This window comes from Nycticebus coucang, chromosome 1, assembly GCF_027406575.1.
Source record: "Nycticebus coucang isolate mNycCou1 chromosome 1, mNycCou1.pri, whole genome shotgun sequence".
Lineage (NCBI taxonomy): Eukaryota > Metazoa > Chordata > Mammalia > Primates > Lorisidae > Nycticebus > Nycticebus coucang.
This window is the reverse complement of record NC_069780.1, coordinates 1,138,616-1,163,221: the sequence shown is the minus strand read 5'-3', so window position 1 is coordinate 1,163,221 and position 24,606 is coordinate 1,138,616. Positions and strand designations below refer to the sequence as shown.

General features: G+C 38.1%; 1 protein-coding gene across 5 annotated transcripts; it reads left to right on the top strand.

Moving 5' to 3' along the window:
• Positions 1–23,178, top strand: LOC128588003 (UDP-glucuronosyltransferase 2A1). 5 transcript variants are annotated; one of them, XM_053594586.1, is made up of 8 exons: positions 1–715; positions 8,891–8,932; positions 11,239–11,245; positions 11,537–11,607; positions 12,498–12,658; positions 16,869–16,956; positions 17,391–17,610; positions 22,899–23,178. In XM_053594586.1, exons 1-8 carry the CDS (start codon positions 1–3, stop codon positions 23,176–23,178), a joined length of 1,584 nt encoding a protein of 527 aa, XP_053450561.1. The 5 variants fall into 5 exon arrangements, with proteins under 5 accessions (XP_053450561.1, XP_053450540.1, XP_053450557.1 ...); XM_053594565.1 differs by lacking the exons at positions 8,891–8,932; positions 11,239–11,245; positions 11,537–11,607 and adding exons at positions 7,846–8,475; positions 15,513–15,644 and having other exon boundaries at positions 12,510–12,658; XM_053594582.1 differs by lacking the exons at positions 8,891–8,932; positions 11,239–11,245; positions 11,537–11,607 and adding an exon at positions 15,513–15,644 and having other exon boundaries at positions 12,510–12,658.
• The last annotated feature ends 1,428 nt before the right edge of the window (positions 23,179–24,606 follow it).

Below are 24,606 nucleotides of genomic sequence, written 5' to 3'. Positions count from 1 at the left end.
ATGTTAAAGAAGGTTCTGCTGCTGGCTCTTCAGATGAGTCTCCTAGGAGCTGCTCTCAGTGGGAATGTTCTTATTTGGCCGATGGAAGGCAGCCACTGGCTCAATATTAGGATGATTATAGATGAGCTGCTCAGGAAAGAGCACAACGTGACCGTCCTGGTGGCCTCGGGGGCATTATTCATCACACCGACCTCTCAACCCTCTCTTACATTTGAAATATATGAGGTGCCCTTTGGCAAAGAAAGAATAGAGGGAGTGATCAAGGACTTTGTTTTGACATGGCTGGAAAACAGACCCTCTCCTTCCACCATCTGGAAATTCTATCAGGAGATGGCCAAAGTCATCAAGGACTTCCACATGGTGTGCAGAGAGATCTGTGACGGTGTCCTCAAAAACAGAAAGCTGATGGAGAAGCTGGAGAGCAGCAAATTCGAGGTTCTGGTATCAGATCCTGTGTTTCCTTGTGGTGACATAGTAGCTTTGAAACTGGGGATCCCGTTCGTGTACTCCCTGAGGTTCTCCCCAGCCTCCACTGTGGAGAAACACTGTGGAAAGGTGCCATTTCCCCCCTCCTATGTCCCCGCTGTCTTGTCAGAGCTCACCGACCAGATGTCTTTCACTGACAGAGTAAGAAATTTCATCTCCTACCATCTCCAGGACTACATGTTTGAAAGACTTTGGAAGCTATGGGATTCCTACTACAGTGAAGCATTAGGTACGTATGATAACAATTTTATTTTATTATTTGAGTGTGAGCAAACAGAGCTAGGAATCAACCTCTTTGATTCCCCATGCATATTCTTTTTCAATTCTACCCATCTATGTACTATACAGTACTATTACTTGATAGCAGGTAACTATCTACTAGAGAAACTAGAAGATAGGGCAGCACCTGTGGCTCAGTGAGTAGGGTGCTGGCCCCATAAACCCAGGGTGGCGGGTTCAAACCCAGCCCCCGCCAAACTGCAACAAAAAAATAGCCAGCGAGCATTGTGGCGGGTTCCTGTAGTCCCAGCTACTCAGGAGGCTGAGGCAAGAGAATCACCTAGGCCCAGGAGTTGGAGGTTGCTGTGAGCTGTGATGCCATAGCACTCTACCCAGGGTGATAAAGTGAGACTCTGTCTCTACTAAAAAAAAAAAAAGAAAGAAAGAAAGAAACTAGAAGACATTCTAATTCAGAACAGCAGGGTGCCATGTTGTAGTTTTATGATCTTGAAGATACCAACTAAGTTCTCTTTATGGATAAAATACAGTGAAAAATGCCCTAGTTTAAAAATAGGACTGGTCCTCATGTAGACATTACATTAAAAATAGAAATTGCCTAGAAATTTCAGTAGTGTGAGGAGGATTCTAAAAGTGATTAAACTTTCTACAGCCTATTAATAATGTCGACATTTGTGTGTGCACATTCAAGAATATACATGTATATGAACTATCTCTGATTATTGATTAATAAAGACCAATGCTAATAAATGAACAAAGATACTGTGAGGCTTTATCATCTTTATTTGATAATACATATACATCTCCCTCTGATGGCAACCTCATTTCTTTGTTTTCTGCTTCCCCATTGCATGCAGGTTGTTTGTTATGTCTCTGCATATTACTGAAATTATCAAGTATCAAACGATTTAAAGTCAGGTAATGCCCTTACATCTTGTAAACACGATTATCTTCCCAGGTTTCTATTTTATAATTCAGTTACAGCTCAGACTTTATGCATAGTCTTAGATATTATGCATTTAATATTTTACTTCATTATCATGATAAATGTCAGAAACACATGCCTAAACTCAATGATAATCAGATAGTGGTGGAATGTTTCCCACTTTTGATACGTTGTATTTCTGTTAGTAAGTCTTTTATTGATACATAAAAGATGTACATATTTTCGGGGTACCTGTAGTATTTTGCTATATTGTGTTAATGTAATTGGAATATCTATCATATTTAATATTTATATTTTCTTCATGCTAAGAACATCTGAATTACTCTCTTGAAGCTCTTTTGCCATGCACTGTGGACCTTTGTCAGCTGCCGTCACCCTGCACACATGTCGGACACCAGGTCTCCTTTCTTCTGACTGCACGTCTGTCCCCCATTAGTCAATCTCACGTCACTACCTCCCTTCCTGGTTGTTATTAAGTGTGAGGCTTTAACTTCTCATAAACATCCACAAATTAATTTTTGTGCTTTCATTTATCTTAACAAAAGAATAAAACCAAGATTCAAAGAATATCTAAAGAATTAAACATTGTTCTATGCATAGTGTAGAGATGGGAACATTGTATGTTAACATTGTGTAAGGTGTAGAGATGTTTGCTAGGTAATGAATGAAAATCTCAAATGCTGTTAAAAATCATCTAAAGATGAGTAAAGACAATGTACAAAGTAAGTTCCATGAATGTTGGAAAGAGAAGAATTGAAGGTTCCTGTGTAGTAACAGGTATTAACATACTGGCTTTTACTCTACAAATGTCTACTCTAAGTAGTTGTAAAGTTCTTCTTTATCCATCAGCACAAAAATGGATAGATTAGTGCATGAAGAAGTGAGATCATAAAGTGAGTATGCCAAGAGCTGCTGAGCCTATTTTAACACACAATGAGAAAAAGTCTTTATCTCCTCTGAGTCCATGAACGATCATGCCCTGAATTCAAAATCAGATGTTCACCTTCTTGGAGGTAGAAGACCCACCATTCAGGAAAAACAAGCTAAGCTACAAATACAGGTAACCTGCACATGTTCTTGTGAAGATAAAAGTGAAAGAGCAACATCAGAGGACGACAGCTGGATAACTTAATAACAAACGAAGAAAGAGGAGGAAGAAATGAAAATGTCAGGGAGCAATGAAGATGTCAAGATTGCAAAATTTCCTCATGGCCTCACGCACACAGCAAAGCAGCAGTGGCCAGCTGTGAATGCAGCACCCCAGCTTGCGTCATGGAAGAACCCACGGGGACCGTCCCTTGGTCACAATATATGTTTGCAATTTTAGCCCATCACTTCTGTTTTTATCAACTACTCATCTTCAGCCTTGGGATTCATCTTTGTGAGGTTATCCACCAGCCAAGCTTCTCCCACCTGGCAGTCTCAGAATCACCTGTTCCATCTTATTTAGCCTGTAAATGAATGCTCATGATAAAAGCATTCTTAAGATGTGAGGTTAATCTTTCTTAACAATGTGTTTGTGGGAACGTGTTGGCAGTTCATAAACATGTTCTCACCTTCTACTTTGGCATATCATGTTTCTAATCTAATTACCCTCTTCAGACTGAGAATGACTATTTAAGTTTGTCTTTAGCTAAAACACAGTATTCTTACTGATGACAGGGACATGAACACTCACATTCAAGAGACCAGGTAAGACGTAAAAGTACCAACATGATAGAGTAAGTCATTTTTTGTGCAAAACTTTGTAGATGTAGAATGATAAATGGGATTTGTAAGCCTTTTCAATTTACAATTTGAAATGATCTACTTTTGCTTAAAATTCACTAATCAAAGTCATTGCAACATATCCATGTATACTCAAGTCTCAAATTTTCACACCTGAGTAAATAAATAGAACAACTCTCCCTAAGATTACTTAATTGCTTTGGAATGCAATAAGAACCTCAGAATAAGTCTTTAATCTTTGCTAATTGCTAGGGATTGAATGTTATAATGTCAAAATTACTTGTTTTATTTCAGGTCACAGGTATTTAGCTTAAACCCATGGTAATCATAACAGTAAGAGCAACATGTAAAATCTCTTTCTGTGCAGTAGGTAACGTGATAAGTGCTTTATTTATATTCTCTCTTAATATTGGCAATGAACTTTTTGTAGTTCATTGCAAGAAAAAAGACGGTTGCAATGATGAGGATACTAAGGCTTGAAAATATCCAGTATGTTGCAATCGCACATGCAGTGATTATTTGGAGAAAATAGCTTTCAACATAAACTTCTCACATGAAAGCTTCTATGCCATATTCCTCATTCTAGAAATTATTTTTATTCTTTTTTTTATTTCAGAACATTTATAATTAATTAATCAGAATATTTTGGGTTAAAACTTTCATGAATGTTTAATTTAGCTCTTCTATTCTTGCCTATCTTATTCTATTTCTTGCCTATTTTTTTATTTTGAATGGAATTTAACTGAGCCAGTCAGGTCATCACTAGGTGTCGTCCTGAACCTTCAGGTCTGCCCATGACTCTGCTGCCTGGGGCACGTCACCCAGGAGTATCTTTCTGGCTCTAAGACAGCTTTATAAATAATCCCTAACTGAAAAGTCTTCTGCAGATTTCAGGTGTGTTTGTTTAACACTGAAAAAGATTAATTTTGTTTCTGTTTTCATAATAAGAAAAAAAAAAGCCACCAAAATTTTAGGCATATCGAAGGCAAAAATAATATAACATTTTATGACAATAGAAATAGTTCTAATCCATAAGCATTACATATTATAACCAATAGGGCTTTACCCTCTTCTCACTATAATAACTAGTACATTTTTGTGCATAATATGTACATATGTATTTATATAGATATTTAAAATCTATAATATTATTACATATGAATAATGAGGTGAATAATCTCTAAAAAGTACATACATTCAATTAAATAGAAAAAAACAGCACTTCTTAGAAAAGAATGATCATAATATCTAGATCTTTCCATAAACTCAGTGCTCACTGAGAACAAGTAATTAATGTAGAATAAAATGCTAGGAATGAAACACGTTTAAGTGAATCTATCTTTATATTTGATTTGATTTTCTGTAGTAATTTTACAGAAGGGTAATAATTTCTATTTGGGTCTTTCTTATTCTCTTTTTTCGTTTTTTCCTCTTTCTCCCTAGTCTTTCTTTCTTGCTTTTCTTTCTCCTTTCTTCCCTTCTCTATTTCTCTTTACCTTTTTTTTCCCCCTTATTTAAGTTGATTGTGATTGGTCAGAATCTTTCAAACCCCCTCTGGTGGCAGGCCCTTTCCTGCCATGCTCTGTGGCTGAGCAGCAGCTGCAGCCTTTACAGTGGAGACCAAAGTTCGAGTGGACAACACCCATCCTGTCTTTTTTGCTGAGCTCATGGGAGGGCAAAGGAGATGGAGGTTAGCGTTTTTCCTAGCATAGTTTTGAGTACTACATGTGCCCATTTCTTAAGTAAATCACTTGCAAACTTTGGAACTCTGCATGTTGTCAGCAACAGGCCTTCTGTGCCAGACTGAGTACGTCCCACTTTGTGGGAAAAATTACCCTTGGAAACTTCCCCATGGAGCCTGTGTGCCCCACCTGCAGGAGGAAGGCAGCAGTGGGAGGAGGGACGTTAAAGGCATTGAGATCTCATTAATACGATGGGTTTTAAAATGAGATTCTCTTCTTACCGTCATACACAGCAAACATTGACCCATCTCACATGCTGTTCTGAAAGAGGTCTGTATAGCATTTCGCTCAGTCCTCACAGCTACAGGAAATGGGTGTCATTGCTCTCACTGTTTTGTAAAAGAGGCTGTGGGACTTGACTGAGGTTACAGTCTAGAAAGTGGCAAAATCATTTGATGTTAGACCCTGGTCCTAAAACAAAGAAAAACATGAAAATACACCCAAATTTAGCTTTTAAAGAACTGAGTAAATGTCATTTAAGAGACTCCAGTAAACTGGAGACTCCAGTAAACTGACATGAGGCTGAAATTTTAAAGTTAATAAGGAGTCACTCACCCATGTTCCTGAAGGGGCACAAAGCCTGGGGCCAGGTTGCTGTGGCCCGGGGAGGAGTGAGGAACGGGCAGCGTGACAGCCCAGCTGTCCAGTGCAGTGACCCAGGAGAGTGTCTGGAGAGACCTTTAGGCAAGGTGTGTCTAAGGAAATTTTAAGGAAGAACTTCCATGTAAAAATGTTACCTTAAGAATTTTCAATTCAAACTTACAACATAACACACATTTTATTGTTCTTCACTAAATTATTGTAGATTATTATTGTCCTATAGAGATCACTTGAATGGCAAGTTGATTCTTTGAAATCTTCCCTTTTTTTGTCTAATTCCAGGTCATTGAGGGGTACCTATATGCATTTGAGAGTTTGGAATATATTTCAATAAGCTTTTCAGTGTTATCATAGCAATTATCAGTGAGTATGATCTTGCGCTTTTCTTACTGAAAAGAGAGAGCAGCAGATTTCTTTACAAAGACATTTGTAAAGAGGCTTATCTGAATGGCCCTCAAGATTAAAGTGTTCACCCTCTTCTCTGGATGCTCTGTTTAAAAATCACACCCAGCCCCAGCCCCAGCCAAAAAAAAAAAAAACTGCCACTTCTTCAAATTGAAGCTGACTCTTAAGCGGAGTCAATAATCCTAGAAGCGTCACTCCCCTTCTCCCCCCTTTTCCTTTCTCTATTTTCCTGCTCCTTTTTTTTAAGGCCCTGAAATTACACAATTCAAGGTCAACTTTTGTGTGAAGTGAAAGCACATCACTTAATTTCCATTCTTAATTTATAATTTTTGTCCTTTTAAATCACTTTAATTTGTTCTTATTTCTCTTTGGAATGGCAGAGATTGATTCCAAAATAGCACCATTATATAATTGTTCTTTTTCAGTTTTGAATTCACCAAGAATTTCAGCTGATGTCACTATACCCAGACCTACCAGTCATTCCCAAGCTGGCCCACTGATTCTTGGTCAATCTTTAGGCTCTAAAGATTTAAGGTAAATGTCATTTAAGGTAAATGATTTTACCTCTAAAATTTTAGGTAAATGTATTAAATTACTAAAATGCTATATACTTGTTCTGAACCAAGGAGTTTGCAAAGTAGCTTTGCAAATACTACTGTCAACCTACAAAGTAACACGTAGGACAGGTTGGTGCCAATACCTGACATTCACCTCTGTAAAAAATGGAGGTGAGAAGGCTCAAGTGATCCCCAGGATCATGTCTCTTGGAGAAAGATTATTTTTGAATCTGGGGATGTTGAACTCCAGTAAAATTAATCCACCATCATCCATGAGTTAAAGGAGGGGGGAAAGGTGTGTGGGTGTGTTTCCTCAGAGAAGAAACTGAAAAATTGCCTTTAACAAGGGAGTACGAGGCCCTGAGTAATCTGCTTTGTTAGAGAAGAAAGCTGTCCTCTGTGAAACGTGTAGTACTTACAAACCAAACTGACCTATATTAAAACGTTTGAGCAAACCTCTTCAGAATGAGGGTCGTCTTTATTATTATTGTTATTTTTCTTTCTAACATGAGCCCTGTTGGTCCAGCAGTGAGACCAGTGGTTCTACTTTGTCACATGCTTTCATGAAGGCAACTCATTTCTGGTTTCTTATCCATAAAATGAGGGAAATAACCTCCTCCAATCGAGGGCCCGAGGAGACATCCAGGCCTCGTAAGGGAGCCATGCGACTTGACAGGACTCTGAATTTTGATGGAGTGGTTTTTGCAGTAAATGATTGTTATTTTTCCTTCAGTTTAATTTTTGGAAAGGTATTTATATTGAAGACACATTTTATAATTCATATATACACGGACACTAGGCTTTTTACTTCCCTGATACTCTTTCTTTAAAATAGAACCTATTTCATTTGTGTTGTTAGGATAATCATTTTACTGCATATAAGAATTTGAATTATGTTGTTTTTCTTTTCATCTATAGACCAATTGACCTATGACTGCATGTAACCATATCATTAAATACTATTTTATTTTGAGAAATTCTTCCTAAATGTGTTTTGAATGTTTCTTTCCATCTTACAAGATCCGCAGTAGGATGGTTTCCATAGTGGACATCGCCCTGCCTAAGATGCTGGTCCAGCAGCTAGTTTTTAATTTGGTTCTGACTGAAATTGTTCTCAGTGGCAATGTGCTAATTTGGCCGACAGATGGCAGTCATTGGTTAAATATTCAGATAATTCTAGAAGAGCTGATGCAGAGAAATCACAATGTGACCGTCCTGGCTTCAACAGCAACTCTGTTCATCAAGACCAGCCCAAATTCTCCTATGAGTTTTGAAGTGATACCTGTTTCCTACAAGAAAAGCAACATAGATTCCTTAATCGAACATATGATAATGCTGTGGAGAGACCACAGACCAACTCCTCTCACACTATGGACTTTCTACAAAAACCTAGGAAAACTCATAGATTCTTTCTTTCAAATTAATATACAACTCTGTGATGGCGTATTAAACAATCCCAAGCTAATGGCAAGACTTCAGAAAGGAGGCTTTGATGTGTTGGTAGCAGATCCAGTAACAATCTGTGGTGACCTTGTTGCTCTGAAGTTAGGAATTCCATTTATATACACGTTGAGGTTCTCTCCAGCCTCAACAGTGGAGAGACACTGCGGGAAGATCCCAGCCCCCGTCTCCTACGTACCTGCAGCCTTGTCAGAGCTCACTGACCACATGACTTTTGGTGAACGGGTTAAAAACACCATATCTTATCCTCTGCAAGATTATATATTTCAGTCCTACTGGGGAGAATGGAATTCATACTATAGCAAAGTTCTAGGTAAGTCTCTTACATTTTCTCCTATTATAAGAATAATTTCCAAACTCTGATTTATTCCCATTGTTAATGCAGCAGCAGATGTCCAGCTCACTGCCCAAACTGAGCTGAAGTAAATGTGCTTCTCGTCTGTCTGAACAATTCCTTGATTAAGCTCTTTGGGTAAATTCCTAAACTCTGAAGCAGTGACAGCAATGTATATGCTGTTGTGCTGTTGTCCCTCTTTTTTTCTTTTTTTAAGTTTTGGAACACAGTCTTGCTCTGATGCCCAGGTTAGAGTGCAGTGGTGTCATCATAGCTCATTGTATCTTCAAACTCCTTAGCTTAGGCCATCCAGCCCTCCTGGATCAGCCCCGGAGTATCTGGATCTACAGGTGTGCATCTCCACACCCAGTTAACCTTTTTATTTTTTGTAGAGACAAGGTCTCCCTGTGTTGCCCAGGCTGGTCTTCCACTCCTGGTCTCAAGCGATCCTCGTACCTTGGCCTCCCAAAGGCTAGTATTCTAGGCATGAGCCACCACACTGGGCTTATTGTCTCTTTTATCTTTTTTTAAATTTCAGAATATTGCAGGCATACACATATTTTAGATATGTAATCTGTTATTGTATATTTTAAGTCAGAGTTATAAGTGTGCCCTTCACCCAGAATATATGCACTTCACCAGTTAGGTGTCAATTTACCCTCCCCCACAGCCAGCATCATGTTGAATGGGGAGAGTTGAAAGTGTTCTCAGTTAGAACTGCAAGAGGACAAGTCTGCACTGCCCCCACCTTGATGCAACATAGTGCTGCAAGTTGTCACCAGTGCAGTCAGGCAAGACCAGGAGATCAGGGGGTGCAAACTGGGGAAGGAGTCCACAACTATTGCTTCTCTCGTTCTTAATCTTAACGTTCACAAGTAGAATTTGCATAATAGTTTTTCTTCTCCTGATATTGGAATATTCTTTACCCAATTTTCTGTCACTTAAACTTTTAAGCTTCCTCATAGGATGGCCTAGAGGGATGATATTGAACATATACAAATAAAATATGTGCAGGGAAATTAAAATTTGAATGTTTTTGAAGGTATGATAATCAGAATTTTCTAACAAAAATTTTACTTTTATATTCTTTGTAATGTAATTTAACTATACTTTTTTTCTGGATTTCTAATCTTATATGCCCAAAAGACACATTTTGCTTTAAAATGTAGATGTCACTCCCATGATTGTTTCCCAGGACACTGGAAACAAGCTCTGAGTATCCCTGCCCATGCTCACAGACTGAGTGCTGCTGGCACTGAAGAGGTAACAGTCTGTAGTTTTTAATCAGGGGATTAGGAGACCACAGGGAAGGGTCTTGTACAGGGCCTAAGGTTCTGGACTCGGGCTGCACTTGCTGACTGTGCCCTTTGAACTCAGTGCTTCCTTTCTGTCTGACCTCACCACCCTCTGTGGGAGCACCCTGTGGCTGTGCCAGGTCAGTTGTAAAGACCCACATTAAACACCACTGACGCTGCTCTGCTCCACACTCTGTGATGACTAAACCCTGTCACACCAACACAGCTCTACACATAAACATAGTCAATATGTATCTCCAAAAAAGTGGGTGTTCTCTGTTGTGTGTTGAGGCTTCCTTTACAAAGGCAGCCACAGCAAGTTAGATAATGTGTGAAAAAAGCCCTCACAAAACAGAAAGCTCCCATCTTCTTATGTTTCCGGGATAATAATCTGGTTTCAGAATCATTACCCTTTGAGAAATTAATATCACAGTTACCTGATATTCTCGTGTTAAATAAACATATTTAAACAGCAAATAACTACCTTGAATGCTTTATCTCAAATTGAGGTATATGGTAAAGGGGAGCTGGTAAGATCCAATTTGTCTTTTGTTTGAAATACTATTCTTAAGGTCCCAGTGCACCTGGTCAGTGTAAGCTGATGCTGAGGAGGGGTGGGCACCTCGTATTTTATGTGATTATGTCTGATCCTGGGAGACTTAATAACGTGCCAAGTTTCTGTGGAGTTTTCATTACAACGCTTGTTCTTCAGTTCTGTGTGGCAAAACAGACTTAGAAAAATAATATGTTGGATCACGGTAAGGAAAAATCTTGGATGTGTTGAAGGATATAGAATTAAATAGGGAGATATTTAATAGCGCTGGTTAAAAAGCCTGTTTTCTGTATCAGTGAGAACATCATAAATCTTATGGATAAAGTAAATAAAAACAATCACCAATTTAAAAATGCTTCTAATAGCCAGTGGGACAGGAACATCAGGGAGCATGAAGTAAGATGGCTAACTCAAGGCCAAATGTGGAAAATATTTTATGATTTGCAACATTACATAGCACCAAGCTATTTGTGGTAGCAAAAACCAAATTTGTGCTGGAACTTGATGAAAACTGGCTTACAGGTTAGCATTTCTAGTGCATTTAACCATTCATTTAAATGAGTTAAACATGTGCTATAAAGGTGAAAACCAACTTATCAATACAGTGTTTCAAACCATAGCAGTATTACAAATGAAATTGAAATTATGGCAAGCTCAAATTAAGGCAAACGGTTTTATACATTTTGACACATTGGCTAAACACAGTTCTATGAAAGGCAAAAAATATGCAGCCTTATATTTTTTGATTTGATACAAGAATTTGATGATAAATTTCTGGGAAAATAAACTTTGTTGCATTTGCAACTCCATTTTCAGTCACTATAAATATGCTACCGGCCATTTTCACCTGGAATCCCCAGAGCTGCAGTCTGGCATCCAGCGTTGCTGTGCAAGATGTGGGGTGGGCTCCATCGCTGGTAATTTCAAGCTAAGTGTCCTTGGACAATGCTTCTTAATTATCAAATTAAGGCTTTATGTTATAAGATCTTTGGAACACTACAAAGTTGGAACACTACCAAGTGGTGACTCTAAAAAGAGGTTATCCACCCCGGAATGTATGTGATCACTGATTTTGATTAGAATCTTTAACATGAAAGGATTTTGAGATTTTCTTTTTTTTTTTTTTTAATTTTTTTTGTAGAGACAGAGTCTCACTTTATGGCCCTTGGTAGAGTGTCGTGGCATCACACAGCTCACAGCAACCTTCAACTCCTGGGCTTAAGCGATTCTCTTGCCTCAGCCTCCCGAGCAGCTGGGACCACAGGCGCCCGCCACAACGCCCGGCTATTTTTTGGTTGCAGTTCGGCCGGGGCCGGGTTTGAACCCGCCACCCTCGGTATATGGGGCCGGCGCCTTACCGACTGAGCCACAGGCGCCGCCCGAGATTTTCTTTTCTCAGTTACAAAACATGGTTGACTCAGTCATTTGCAAACATTCTTCTCCACAAAACTCCTAAAATTAATACTTAGAATTTTTTCTTTACACAAAATATTCATTCAAAGGAACTCTAAGGTGATATATATCTGTTTGTATCTCACACCCCCAAGGGGGTTGTTTTGGCTATGAATTACTCAGAAAATTCTTCCCAAGAAAATAATGATAAGCCAGTTTATGGAATTGGATTTGACTGAGGAAGAAAGGGTGGGCTGAGGCTGGAGAGATCCTTCACCACTATGTGTGAACCCATGATGTATGTGAAAGACGGATATACACTTCTTACTGGAAACTGGAAAATTATGAAGAGGGGGATTGGTTCTGAGGTGGTGGAGGAAATCTATTACCCACCATTTAATTGCAGAGACAAAAATAAATATTAAATGCATCAGTAGTTGGAATTGTAGTTAAGTTTTTGGTTGATGCCTTGTTATGAAATGATGCATCTTGACTCTCTTTCACGACCCAACCATCCTCTCTCCTTCTTTTCCCACATCCTATTCTCCTCCCTTCTCTCCTCCCTGTGTCTTACTCCTCCATCCTTCCCTCCTTTTTTTTCTTTCTCCCTCTCGTCTATCCATCTCCCCTTCATTTCTTTCTCTGACTTTCCTCCTTTTAACACACAGTGGTGGTAAGCCTTCAAGGCCCGCACTGGCCTTTCCTCACCACGGCAGGTGCAGCGTCCTCTCAGAGGTGCTCCCATCCTCACCAGCTCTCCTGGCTTCCTTCAGGGAGACCCACCACGCTGTGTGAGACCATGGGCAAGGCGGAGATGTGGCTGATCCGGACGTACTGGGACTTCGAGTTTCCTCGCCCGTACCTGCCCAACTTCGAGTTTGTTGGAGGGCTGCACTGCAAACCCGCCAGGCCTCTGCCTCAGGTGGGTCTGGGGCAGGCAGCAAAATGCTGGGATCCTTGCAGCCTCCGTGACAGATAAACACTGCTGGAAATCTTCGGTTTGCCCCTCCACACCCGTTTTCCTAATCGTAGGAGTTTTCCATGAGTAGTATTTTCTCTTTTGGTATTTAAATCGAGAATTTAAGCTGAAAAATGAAAAGATTCAAGTGCAGTGTCACAGATACCAGTGTGTCTGTAGTGTGGACACTGGCCAGGAGGACGGAAAACCAACCCTGGGAATCCCTTAGGGTGCTGCCCAGTCTGACAGCCTGGCAGAGTTATCAACAGGAGCATTTCACCAAACTCCACGAGAACCCTGGAGAGAATTCCACAGAATATAGCAGAGGGGGCTACACTGAGGGAGGCAGCGAGGGTCAGGCTCCCAGGTTTCCATCGTCAGGGGTTATTGAGTAGTGGTGACCTTCTCTGTCAGAAGACAGCTGGTAGAAAACCTTCCTTGAGTTTACAGTGATGAGTTTCATTTTGACCTGTTTCCTTTAAGAAGCCAAAAGAATTTTTAGATGATTTCTAGAAATCATTTCAGAGGTACAAGGTCTCAATCTCAGCAGAGAGCATTAGAAATAAGTTCGAGTCACCAGCATAAAGTGGAATCATGAAGAAATATCTGAGAGACTCAAATATTTTACTGCTTCTAATTGAAGAGCATAATGCCAAGTTTTTCTTTTTGAGTTAAAAATACTGTATATGAGGTCTGACAATTAAGTTTGTGAACTCATCCTGGAAAAGGTGCTTCGAAGGGTGGACTAGGCACTGGCGTCAGTGTACAGCTGGGATGGGAATAAGGAGAGTACTGGGCAGGTGACTGTAGTGCTATTTATTCAGTAACGAGGTACGTCACATTTTCTCTAGGATGAGTGTGGGAATATCATTGTCAAACCTATATACCACATACCAGAGTCTTTAAAGAGTAAATGTGGAATGCCAGAAGTTTTGGACAAAAAAGTGTTGAAAGCAAGTAAAGTAATAGATAAACATAGTAAAAAATGTTGCATTTAACCATCCATGAGGAGACAATTATTTTATTTCATTTACAGACAACAATAATGTCTTTAGAAAGTTGCAGGTTAAATAGCGTTCTCAGAAGAGTGCTTTTTTTTTCTTCAAAAATTAAGAGGATATGAATGTTTTAGGGTACATGGATCAATTTTGTAATGCTTGAGTCCTGACCACAGGTGTGCCCATCACCCAAATAGTGATCACTGTGCAAAAACCATTAGGTGGGTTTTTGCTCTTTCCATCCACCCCTTTTTCCCGCTGGCTGATTTCCACTGAGTTTTACGTCCCTCTGTGAATCTTAATTTCTTTCTGTTCAGGGGAAAAGGTACATTTAAATTTAAAATTGTATTTTAGGGTTCTTAGTATGCTTGTCTTAACATCAAGTTATGACTGCAAGAAAACTCTATAAAGTTGTTTTTAGAGGAGAAAATTTACCAATATGTAAATAAAAATACATAGAAATGACATATCCATGAAATATATGGCACACTATGATAATCCAAACCATACTGTTATATCTATATTCCCACAACAACTTCTCTCTCTCTCACACACACAATTTCAAAAAAACAACTCAGTCATATTTTATAAGTGAGAGAAGTTATTTCATTCCAAACTCAAAGTATCTGTTGTTACAGACTTTGGGAAATCTTACTACTAATCTTGAATTACATTTATAATGAAAGAATTATGCCAGTCATTGGATGTAAAGAGTAAAAACAATAAGAGACACTCAAATCAAAACTCTAAATCAACATGGTAGGTTTGTATGTCTGGTGTGTGTTATCATATTCCATCCGTATCTGATTAGAAGATGAGTCAGAATGATTCAACACCAATTCCTGGGACTTTAGAGATATTCTCTTCACATTAACTAAGCTAAAAATAGCAGTCAACTTTCACTTAACATATCATCCTCCTCTGATGATTTCACTAGTCATAAACCGTGAAATGCAGTGATTCCAGAGTGGTCACAAACAGTAACTGGGGAATGTGGAGTGCACCTATAAAAAGCGATGTAGATTGTCACGTGAAAGGCTCCAACCCCAGACTTTGCAGTGCCCTAAACTCTAAGTGATGACCCAGGGGCTTTGATTTGCAGAGGACTTCATGTTGTGCTTATACCCAAAGACTGAAATTAAGAGCATATGGCCACTGTCACACTCATATGGGAGTTTGTACATCAGGAAGGCAGAGAAGCATTTAAATGTCATTATGATTATAGTTGAAGATTAACTGTGTTATTTTCTTCTATCATACAATATGTTACTGTTTATATATATACATATATACACACACACATACATATTTATCACATTTCTAAAAAGTTTTCTCTTAACACTATTAATTACAGAAGGCATAAACTGGAGAAAATGACCTTGAATGCTTGTCTAACAGGAATGGAATAGACAAATCAATTTATTAATACTGTATTGGATATAAGTGTCATGCTAATAATTTTAAGAGCCTGGCTCAGGCCTTTCTTGGGCTTCTTTTTAAAATGTTTTTATGAATTTGTGAACAACTCTGTCAGTTATAAAATCAGGCCATGGTAGCAGCAGTTCGGCTTGGAGAAGTACTGCACATTTTGGATAGTATTCATTTCAATAGAAGTTTTGGTTTCATGCTGCATTTGTAATCACTGATTATATATTTAACCCTTCAATTTCAGAAATGTGTTGAGACTAGATAGTTCTCCATGTCAGAAGACAGCCTAGTCTAACAATTTCTCTGCTGTTCTCTTAACTTTATCTATTTAAAAGTGTAAGTAAGATTTCCCCCTCTGATGCTGTGCTGATAATTCTGTATTGTATGTGCAGGAAATGGAAGAATTTGTCCAGAGCTCAGGAGAAGATGGTGTTGTCGTGTTTTCTCTGGGATCTATGGTCAAAAACCTCACAGACGAAAAGGCCAATCTTATTGCGTCCGCCCTCGCCCAGATTCCGCAGAAGGTCTGTGCAGCGTCTTCCCTAGTGGGCAGCGTCTGACTGGGGGAAGAGACGGCATGGCTCAGCATGCTCTTTCCAGATCAAAGCTGCAGCTCAGTATACACCAAGTACCACTGGCACCAGCTTTAAGTAAAAATTTGTGAGATATTAAAATAGTGTGTGTAAGCACATTAAGTCCTTTGCTTACGGAAATTGGGGAACACTGTGAACACACGTGCTTTTGTAGTCATTTAATTTTAACAGGATGGAGATGAAGACTTCAGTCCCTTCACCTTTCACTGTTTGAAATCTTTTGCTCTGCACTGACTCTTCCCCAAAGTTCTGAAATATGCTGACTCCATGGTCTTGAAAAAGAGAGAGGGACACACAGAGTGCAGATAAATTATGTGTAAAAATACCTCAAACGAGTAGGTTTTATTAAGACTCTCTCAAAGACCAGCCTGAGCAAGAGCAAAACCCCATCTCTAAAAATTGTGGGCATTGTGGCGGGTGCCTGTAGTCCCAGCTACTTGGGAGGCTGAGGCAAGAGAATCACTTGAGTCCAAGGCTTTGAGGTTGCTGTGAGCTCTGTCGCCACAGCACTCTATCCAGGGCCACAAAGTGAGACTCTGTTTCAAAAAAAAAAAAAACCTCTCTCAGAGTATAGTTGATTTAGAAGTAGACGGCTAGGCTCACTTAGTCTTTCCAAATTGAATATTCTTCAGATAAAAGCAATTAAAATTCTGATAATATGGATTTTTTAGTTTATGAAATTCAATATTTGATTATGTTTAACTTTTATCACTATAATTCCATATTTTAATATCCTAATTCTACCCTTTTATTCTCCTATTCATGAAGTATCTAAAGACTTTACATATTGGTTAAAGTTCATAAATCTTACAATGATTTTTCACACCTACATTCTGATTAATTAAAGTGGTATTGTTTATTTTCTTTTCCTTCACTTACAATCTCACTTCTAAAAGCTTGAAACACCAAAATAACAATACTCTAGTTAATAGACTGTTAGTATAGCCTTTACAGGAAGGCCTATGGGGTCAGGCCCCATGTGTGTTACTGTCTGCAGCTGCCACAGACGGGCCTCTCACCTGGCACCCATGTGGCTGTGTGGTGTCTCCCCGAAGCTGCAGCCTTAAAACATGCCCACATTGTGTGCCTATGGAAGCACAAGTTTTTTTGTAGTCATTTATTTTACCTGAAAAGTTAAAGCAGCATCTTCCACAGGTTTTATGGAGATACAAAGGAAAGAAACCAGATGCGCTGGGGAACAACACTCAGCTCTACGACTGGATACCCCAGAATGACCTTCTAGGTAAGACGCGAGGGAGGAAGAGCTGTTCACTGACACAGAAGGCGAGTTAAGTAGCTGTTTAACAGAAAATAAATTCAACACTCTTTAACAATCTAAAATGTTCACATCTGACACCCTGTTTTAAAGCAGATATAATTAAATAATTATCCATTTATGCGTCCTCTGGTACACAACAGAGCATCTTCATGAAGACTGCACCACTCTTCAAGTTTTATTCTCACCTCCTCAGAAACGCGTTCCCCCAAAGCACAGGGTGCTTATTTCCAATTTCCCTGGGATCATAGTTTTCTGAGATGGCAATGTCTCATGCACTCAGCTTGTGTAGAAAATGTTTCCATCTTTAGTGATTATGCCATAGTTTTTCCCCTCTGTCTCTGAAATTCTGCTAATGTCTTATAATGAAATCTACACTTATTACTCTATCCCCAAACTAGGTCATCCCAAAACCAAAGCTTTTATCACTCACGGTGGAACTAATGGGATCTATGAAGCTATTTATCACGGGGTCCCCATGGTGGGGGTTCCCATGTTTGCTGATCAGCCTGACAACATCGCTCACATGAAGGCCAAAGGCGCAGCCGTGGAGGTGAACTTGAACACAATGACGAGTGCAGATTTGCTCAGGGCCTTGAGAACAGTCATTAATGACCCTTCGTAAGTACTACCATTGCTTTTAAAGGTTTATTTAACACTGAGTATGTTTTCCATTATACCAGAAAATGTCCAATGTTTTATAACTTTACAATTGGTTTGTATTCAAATCTAACAGCTACAACATGTCCAATATAAAAATCATTTATTTCATTTGCCAAACTGCTGAAGTGTTTTGCTAGAATTGGAAAAACAACCTAAGGCTTCAAATTTCTTACTTTATTTTGTAAAATAAATAATGTTACAATTACATAAATACTTAGAATTTTTCTGCATAATCTTCTTAATATTATGAATAAATAAGTGAATAAAAATGAATGTATATTTAAATGTTATAAACCATTCAGTTAGTACTAAATGGAAGTGACAGTGTGTCCACTATCAGTAATTCAAAAATAACTGTCATCAGTCCTGAAAATATACCGCTCATGAGTCTGTGTGCACAGATCAATCAATCAATACTGGTTGATGCTGTGTGAATTTTTATTTTTTTTTTATTTTTATTTTTTTTTGTAGAGACAGAGTCTCACTGTACCGCCCTCGGGTAGAGTGCCGTGGCGTCACACGGCTCACAGCAACCTCCAACTCCTGGGCTTAAGCGATTCTCTTGCCTCAGCCTCCGGAGTAGCTGGGACTACAGGCGCCCGCCACAATGCCCGGCTATTTTTTGGTTGCAGTTTGGCCGGGGCTGGGTTTGAACCCACCACCCTCGGCATATGGGGCCGGCGCCCTACTCACTGAGCCACAGGCGCCGCCCATGCTGTGTGAATTTTTAAATAAAATTTTAAAATTCTGGTTGAAAGACAGTTTGAAATAAAAGTATGAACTATATTGAATGTTACTGTCCACTAGTCCAATCAACGACACAGAGATATCACTGCAGACGGAATGAATTATTTATTAATTAAGGGAAGACTGAGGCTCGCTCAGGCCCACAGTGATTGTACATCTTTATTCACTGTATTATACATCCAAACTCATCAGATAAGAATAAGTAAGAATAAAGAACAAAAGCATTAATTGAGACTGCTATAAAAAATTTCTTCTCAGCATAAAGGTTGCAAAGCACGTACACGTCATTTCTAAGTCTGGAGCCTATAACTTAAAGGTAAATTACAAGGACACCAGGCTGTCTGTTTCTGTTCACCCACCTCCCTAACAGGTTAAATGAAACTTTTGGGAAATTTGAAGTTAGGGAATGAAGAGCAATAGTTTAGCTCCAGACAGGTGCTAAAATCTCCATCTAGGACTTGGCGGGGACCTCAGGGAATCATCTCTCAAGGCCTTTTCAGCTAGCAGGGAAGCATTACCCCCTGCGTCTCTGCTGTTTTAGCAAGCAGGGAGGAATTAACCCCCAGTCTCGCTTATAGCAGAGAATGGAATTTTCCCTTCTTAGGTTCTCGTACCCCAAGGAGCACATATGAGACAAAGCCACCTTTCTAGAGTGCTGAAAACAGTGCCTCTTCAATTGAACTTCAGATCTATGCCACTATGCCTTAATTTTTTCTCTGAAACATTATTAAGGATAAAGCATTATTATTATGGGAAATGTATATGCAATTTTGAGACTTTATTTTTAACAATGCATTTTTATTTTAGCTACTTAAAGTTGAACTCCTGCTATGAAGTCATCCTCAATTTGTATTATTTGTATTATTAATTTAACTTATCAATGCTCATGTCATTTATTTTCCTCCTCTTTATTTAGCCTTTTTGCTATATTTTAAGGGCATTGATGTTCATTATTGAATCAGACATTCTTTATTACAAAATATTTTGGATTCATTTCTTGACTAACTGTTGCATTTTTTTTTCAGTAAAAATGCTTGGATGTTGAATTCCCTGAGATTGTGTTTAGAAATAGTTGTTCATTGTATTGATGTGAGAATGACTTTTTATCTGAATATAATATACTCAGGTCTCACTTTTTTCTTTCAGCCCTTTGCAAATAGTACTCCTTTAAATGGTACTGCAGGATGTCTGAGTCCTGCCTTTCTGTGGCAGTTAATCAAGGGCAAAAGTTTCTCTCTTTTTTTTTTTTTCTCAGACATTAACTTCTGGCTTATTATTAGACTGCCTTCTCCATTTTTAGTTTCTTCTTTAAAATGTCAGTTTCAGTGCTCCCTGTGTTAATATTTTTTGTATTCTGGTTTGTTCTTTTTCTTGTTATTTTGTAATTGTTCTGAGCTGTTTTCACTATTAATTCATTGAGATTGCCTCAGCAAAGCCACAGACTAATACATTCACTTTCTGATGTGGGCATTGCTTGCTGTTTCTGATTTCTTTACCATTTGTCTAAATTGGTATTTTTAACAGTTCACATCCTCTTCTTGCTACCTCCTGCTGCTCTATAATTTTATTTTTAGCATCTTATTTATTATTCTCTCATTCTCAGTAGACACATTTCATTCTCTTGGCTTTGGACTGTATAACGTGCCTGATTGTATTCTTCGTCTTTCGTTGCTGTTTATTTTTCAATGTGTGTAAGTGACTACCAGACCGGAGTTTTCATCTTGCTCTCTCACTGTCTTCTCTGGACTTGTGTAGGGGCCATAAACTTGTTTTCATAGAATTTTAGACTCTGTTATAATACAGAGCCAAAGCTTGAAAGGTAGATATAACATTCCATTCATGATGGAATTTTCTGCAACTTTTTTTTTTTTTTCTTAATGAAACTAGTCTGCTTAACGCCATCTGCTCAAAATCCTTGCACCAGAGAAAGGGCCATATGTCTGTTTTTAAAAGAGACTCATTCAACAATCAGCTTGTGTTCACACTAGAGAGTCAGCCCTAATTGTCCATTTTTGCTTCCTATCCACAGTCAATCAACTGATTTTTATTATGACATTCACTTTACATCATAATTTTTAGGATGTTACGGAAATCACACATCAGAAGCAAGTAGAGGGTCAGAAGCATCACAAGGCTCCGTACTATGTTTTGCTTTGATAAATGTTGACTTCAGTGTCTAGTCAATTAGACTATTCCCAGATCGTGAATGACTAATAACTTATTTAATTAAATATCATAGTAAATTCTGTGATTCTTTTTAACTCAAATGCGTATAATGTTTATTAAATTTTATTATGATTTGAAAACTATTGGTATGAAAAGACAAAATCATAAATACCCTTAGAAATTTATAAGTAAATACCTAAAATTATTTAATTGAAAACACCTTCCTATTAATCCTAAACCCAGTACTAGCTCCGAAATTATCCAGGAACATTAGGTACAGTGTACAGTATCCAAGGAGCGACAGTGACGTTTGAGAACCCATCCTAGAGAAAGGGCTGCAGTTTGTTGCTCAGTATCACCGCAGTCACCTTTGCAGCCCTCCCTGAGGAAGCTGAGCACCCACGCCAGCACCTAGGCCACTCTCAAAGCACTTTTTCTAGAATGAGTTCTCAAACTTAATTGTAATGTCTTCCTAGGATGAAAGGTGTGTATGGCCATTTCAGAATAAGAGTCCCTAAATTGCTTTTGCGAGGGGACTGGGCACTGGCATCAGGGCGTAGCTCCTCAAGGGCACTGCTGCAAAGGTGGTCAGGGTGGTGTTCAGCAAGGAGGTGTGTAGCACTTTTTCTGGACAAGGTCGTAAACTTAATTACCAGACCTCCTATGATGACAGCTTGATGGCCATTCTAGAAAAAGAGTTGCAAAACTGCTTTGAAGAACTGACTAGGTTTTGGCCTCAGTGCGTAGCTTCCCAAGGGGAGTACCTCGAAGGTAACCATAGTGAGACTTAGCAGTGAGGTACGTGGCACTTCTACTACCAAGAGTTTACAGACTTAACTGTCTGACCTCATACACATATTTGTTTATATTTGTGTACATTCTCTTATTCCTTAAAGAAATTAAGGAACATACAAAATTGCACTTAAATTTTAAAATACATTAATTTTAATTATTAAGTATATTTTAACATATCAGTCATAAAACGTTACTGTATAATATAATATGAAATAACAAATTTGTGATCACGGTCCTTGATTATCACTTCATTTATAGGAAAGTATACTTTATTTTTATGTGAATTTGCATATAAAAATTTATTTATCAAAAAAGCATGTTTTTCATATTTTAAATCTGTCCTTAGACAGAAAAAAACCTTGAACAAAAATCTGATTTGAAGGAAAAGGCTTTCTTTTTTTTTTTAAATGTTCCCTCCCATCCTAAAGAAAAAGGCTTTTAAATCACTTTATTTGCGTAAAATATAGGATGAACCACATGCAAATTATTGTTTTGAACTTACCTGTGGTTCCATTCACGTGGAAGAGTGATGATTCTCTTTTCACTACACACACAGACGAACATGTGTAGCTGCCTCCTGCTGCCTATCCAGGGACGACCCTGACCTGAGTGTTGACTACGTGCCCCGTCCCCACCCTACCTGTGTCCTGTCAGCACCAGGGTAGCCCTTCACAGAGCACTCCCCTTCCCTCATTTCCGTGAATCCAAGCTGAACCGTGTTTTACTCATGGCAAAAACCATGTGAAACCTAGGGATTTTGGCTTAGCCACTAGGAAACCAAGTGAAGCTGTAACTTGCCTTTTGAGGTATGCAGAAATCTAATTTATGCTTGAGAAACCATTAGCAATGTTCACTCTACCAAATTGAACTTGTAGCTCCTGTAATGCCAAATCAATTAGGAGTTCTAAGGAGATCATTCTACTACATATTTTCCTTAAAAACTCAAAGTCCATGTATTTACATATTCCACTTCTTAAATTACCTAGAACTTTTATTCAATCTAGACATTTATTGCTGCTAGAGGCACCATCCTTTTCATCCCAAACATAGAGTGCAGAGGAGTGAACATCACAGCGCTGAGATGACAGCACTGTAACATGACTCCCTAACATTGACTGCCAATTTCCTGTGTTTGTCACACGAACTAACTAAACATTAGTGATCATGCTTGTAGACATTTTAAATGATATTGTTCCACAAAATTAGGTTAGATACCATCTTGGTCTTGCAACAGTCCTGGACATTATAGTTCACATAGTATCATAATAATTTTTGAAAGAATTGCACTATACAATCACAACTGACTTCCACTTTTTCCTATGTCTGCATTTGACCACACTGTGTTAAGAATATATTTCTTCCACATCCTCCCATTTATAATTCTTAAAATCTTAGCAATTAGTAAAGTCATGCAAAAATTAGAATTTGTCTCAACATATCAGTGGTCTTCAATTTGCATAACACATAAAATGCATCACATATTTAGCTTTAATAAAAACCAAAACTCTCTAATTTCTGTCTCTGTATTTGCCCTCTAGTTATAAGGAGAATGCTGTGAGGTTGTCTAGAATTCACCATGACCAGCCAGTGAAGCCCCTGGATCGAGCGGTCTTCTGGATCGAGTTTGTCATGCGCCACAGAGGAGCTAAGCACCTGCGGGCTGCAGCCCACGACCTCACCTGGGTCCAGTACCACTCCCTGGATGTGATTGGATTTCTGCTGGCCTGCACAGCAACTTCAATAATACTGGTCACGAAATGCTGTTTGTTTTCTTATCGAAAACTTGGCAAAACAGGAAAGAAGAGAAAGAGAGACTAGGTCAAGAAAAAGAGGGAATAGATCTTTTTAAATTGGTGGAGTCCTGAATAGGCCAATCCAGCTAATTCCAACCACAAGGAGCTTAACTAAAAAAAACCAAACAAATAAAGGCTCCTCCAAGTGTTCAATTGCTCTACTTAGCCCTGTACATATGAAGCCAACATGGTCATTTAGTTAATGAGCGTGTCCATTCTCCCTTTGTTTTTTCCTGGCTGGCTTTACCCTCCTTCTTTTTGCTTTTCTGACACAGAGATATTACTTAACTTTAAATATGTTCTACTTATAATATCAATATTTGCTTTATACTTAACCTTAATTGCTGACTAACAATATGCTGAATCTTGGAGAATGCATGAAGTGCAAATAGACTTTGTTAGGTGTTAGGAAGCACAAAAGAGTCAAATTCACCACTTTTCATAGATTATGCAAATCAGGGACCCATCGTAGGACATTAGTGTGTTATGAGAAGAGTAATGATTTCTTTTTTTAATAAAAATATTCTTCTGATTTCTCAATGTTACAAGAATAAGGCACAAATTTATAACTGTGATAGTGCAGTGCTTTTAAATGTCTATAAATTCTCCTTGAGCATGTCTGGATAATCATGGGCTAACATGCCTGCTTTTCTTAAACAAATACTCCTGTGTGCCCTCCAGTGAAAAGTTCAGAACTGTCTTCAAAATACAGATCAATTCAGACAGTTTTTTTTTTCCTGAAATAAAAATGAAGTTAACACGTAAAAGGTGAACAGATCATTTTTAGAGGACATAACAATAATAAATATAGAAAACATAGAAATTTCATATAATTTTTAGTTAATGTACAAACCATAACTTTAAATGTCAATTCATTACATTTCAAAATTATGAATTCAAATAATCTGGAATCACTATTTGTAATTAAAAGTTTAATTTTCTGTCAGAAAATAAGAAAATATTTACTTGGAATTTGAGATCATTGTATCCATATTATTTAACCATCTTTGTCATCTACATAGTTAAATGTATCAATTAATTGTTACCCTAAATATATGTTAGCCTAATAGCTTGACCAAACTTTAAATATATTCTGCTTGTAACATGTTATAGTAAATATTTATCAATTGAAAGCACTAATTAAAAGTAAATATTCATATTTTAATCAACATTTAGTTAATTTAACAAATATACTAAAGATTAAACTTTCTTTACCGTTTATAAACTTAATGATGTATTTAACCTTTTAATTTCATTATTTCATATATAATAGAGGAGATAAATGACGCTCATTGGCTCACTGAAAATTCTGAAATTCTTATTCATTTCTAAATTCACTTCCATTTAAGAAATATCTACTGGATAGGATCACAAAATTCTTCTTCAACGTGTACATTAATTAAAACGCAAATAAATTGCTAAAAAACTTATGAAGACTGAAAACGTATTTGTT

Excerpts from the sequence above, each read along its gene's own strand:
- LOC128588003 (XM_053594565.1), top strand. The coding sequence starts at position 1 with ATGTTAAAGAAGGTTCTGCTGCTGGCTCTTCAGATGAGTCTCCTAGGA. Across the intron at positions 716-7,845 it reads CTACTACAGTGAAGCATTAG|ATGGCAGTCATTGGTTAAAT; the intron begins GTACGTATGATA and ends TTTGGCCGACAG. Across the intron at positions 15,645-16,868 it reads TCGCCCAGATTCCGCAGAAG|GTTTTATGGAGATACAAAGG; the intron begins GTCTGTGCAGCG and ends CATCTTCCACAG.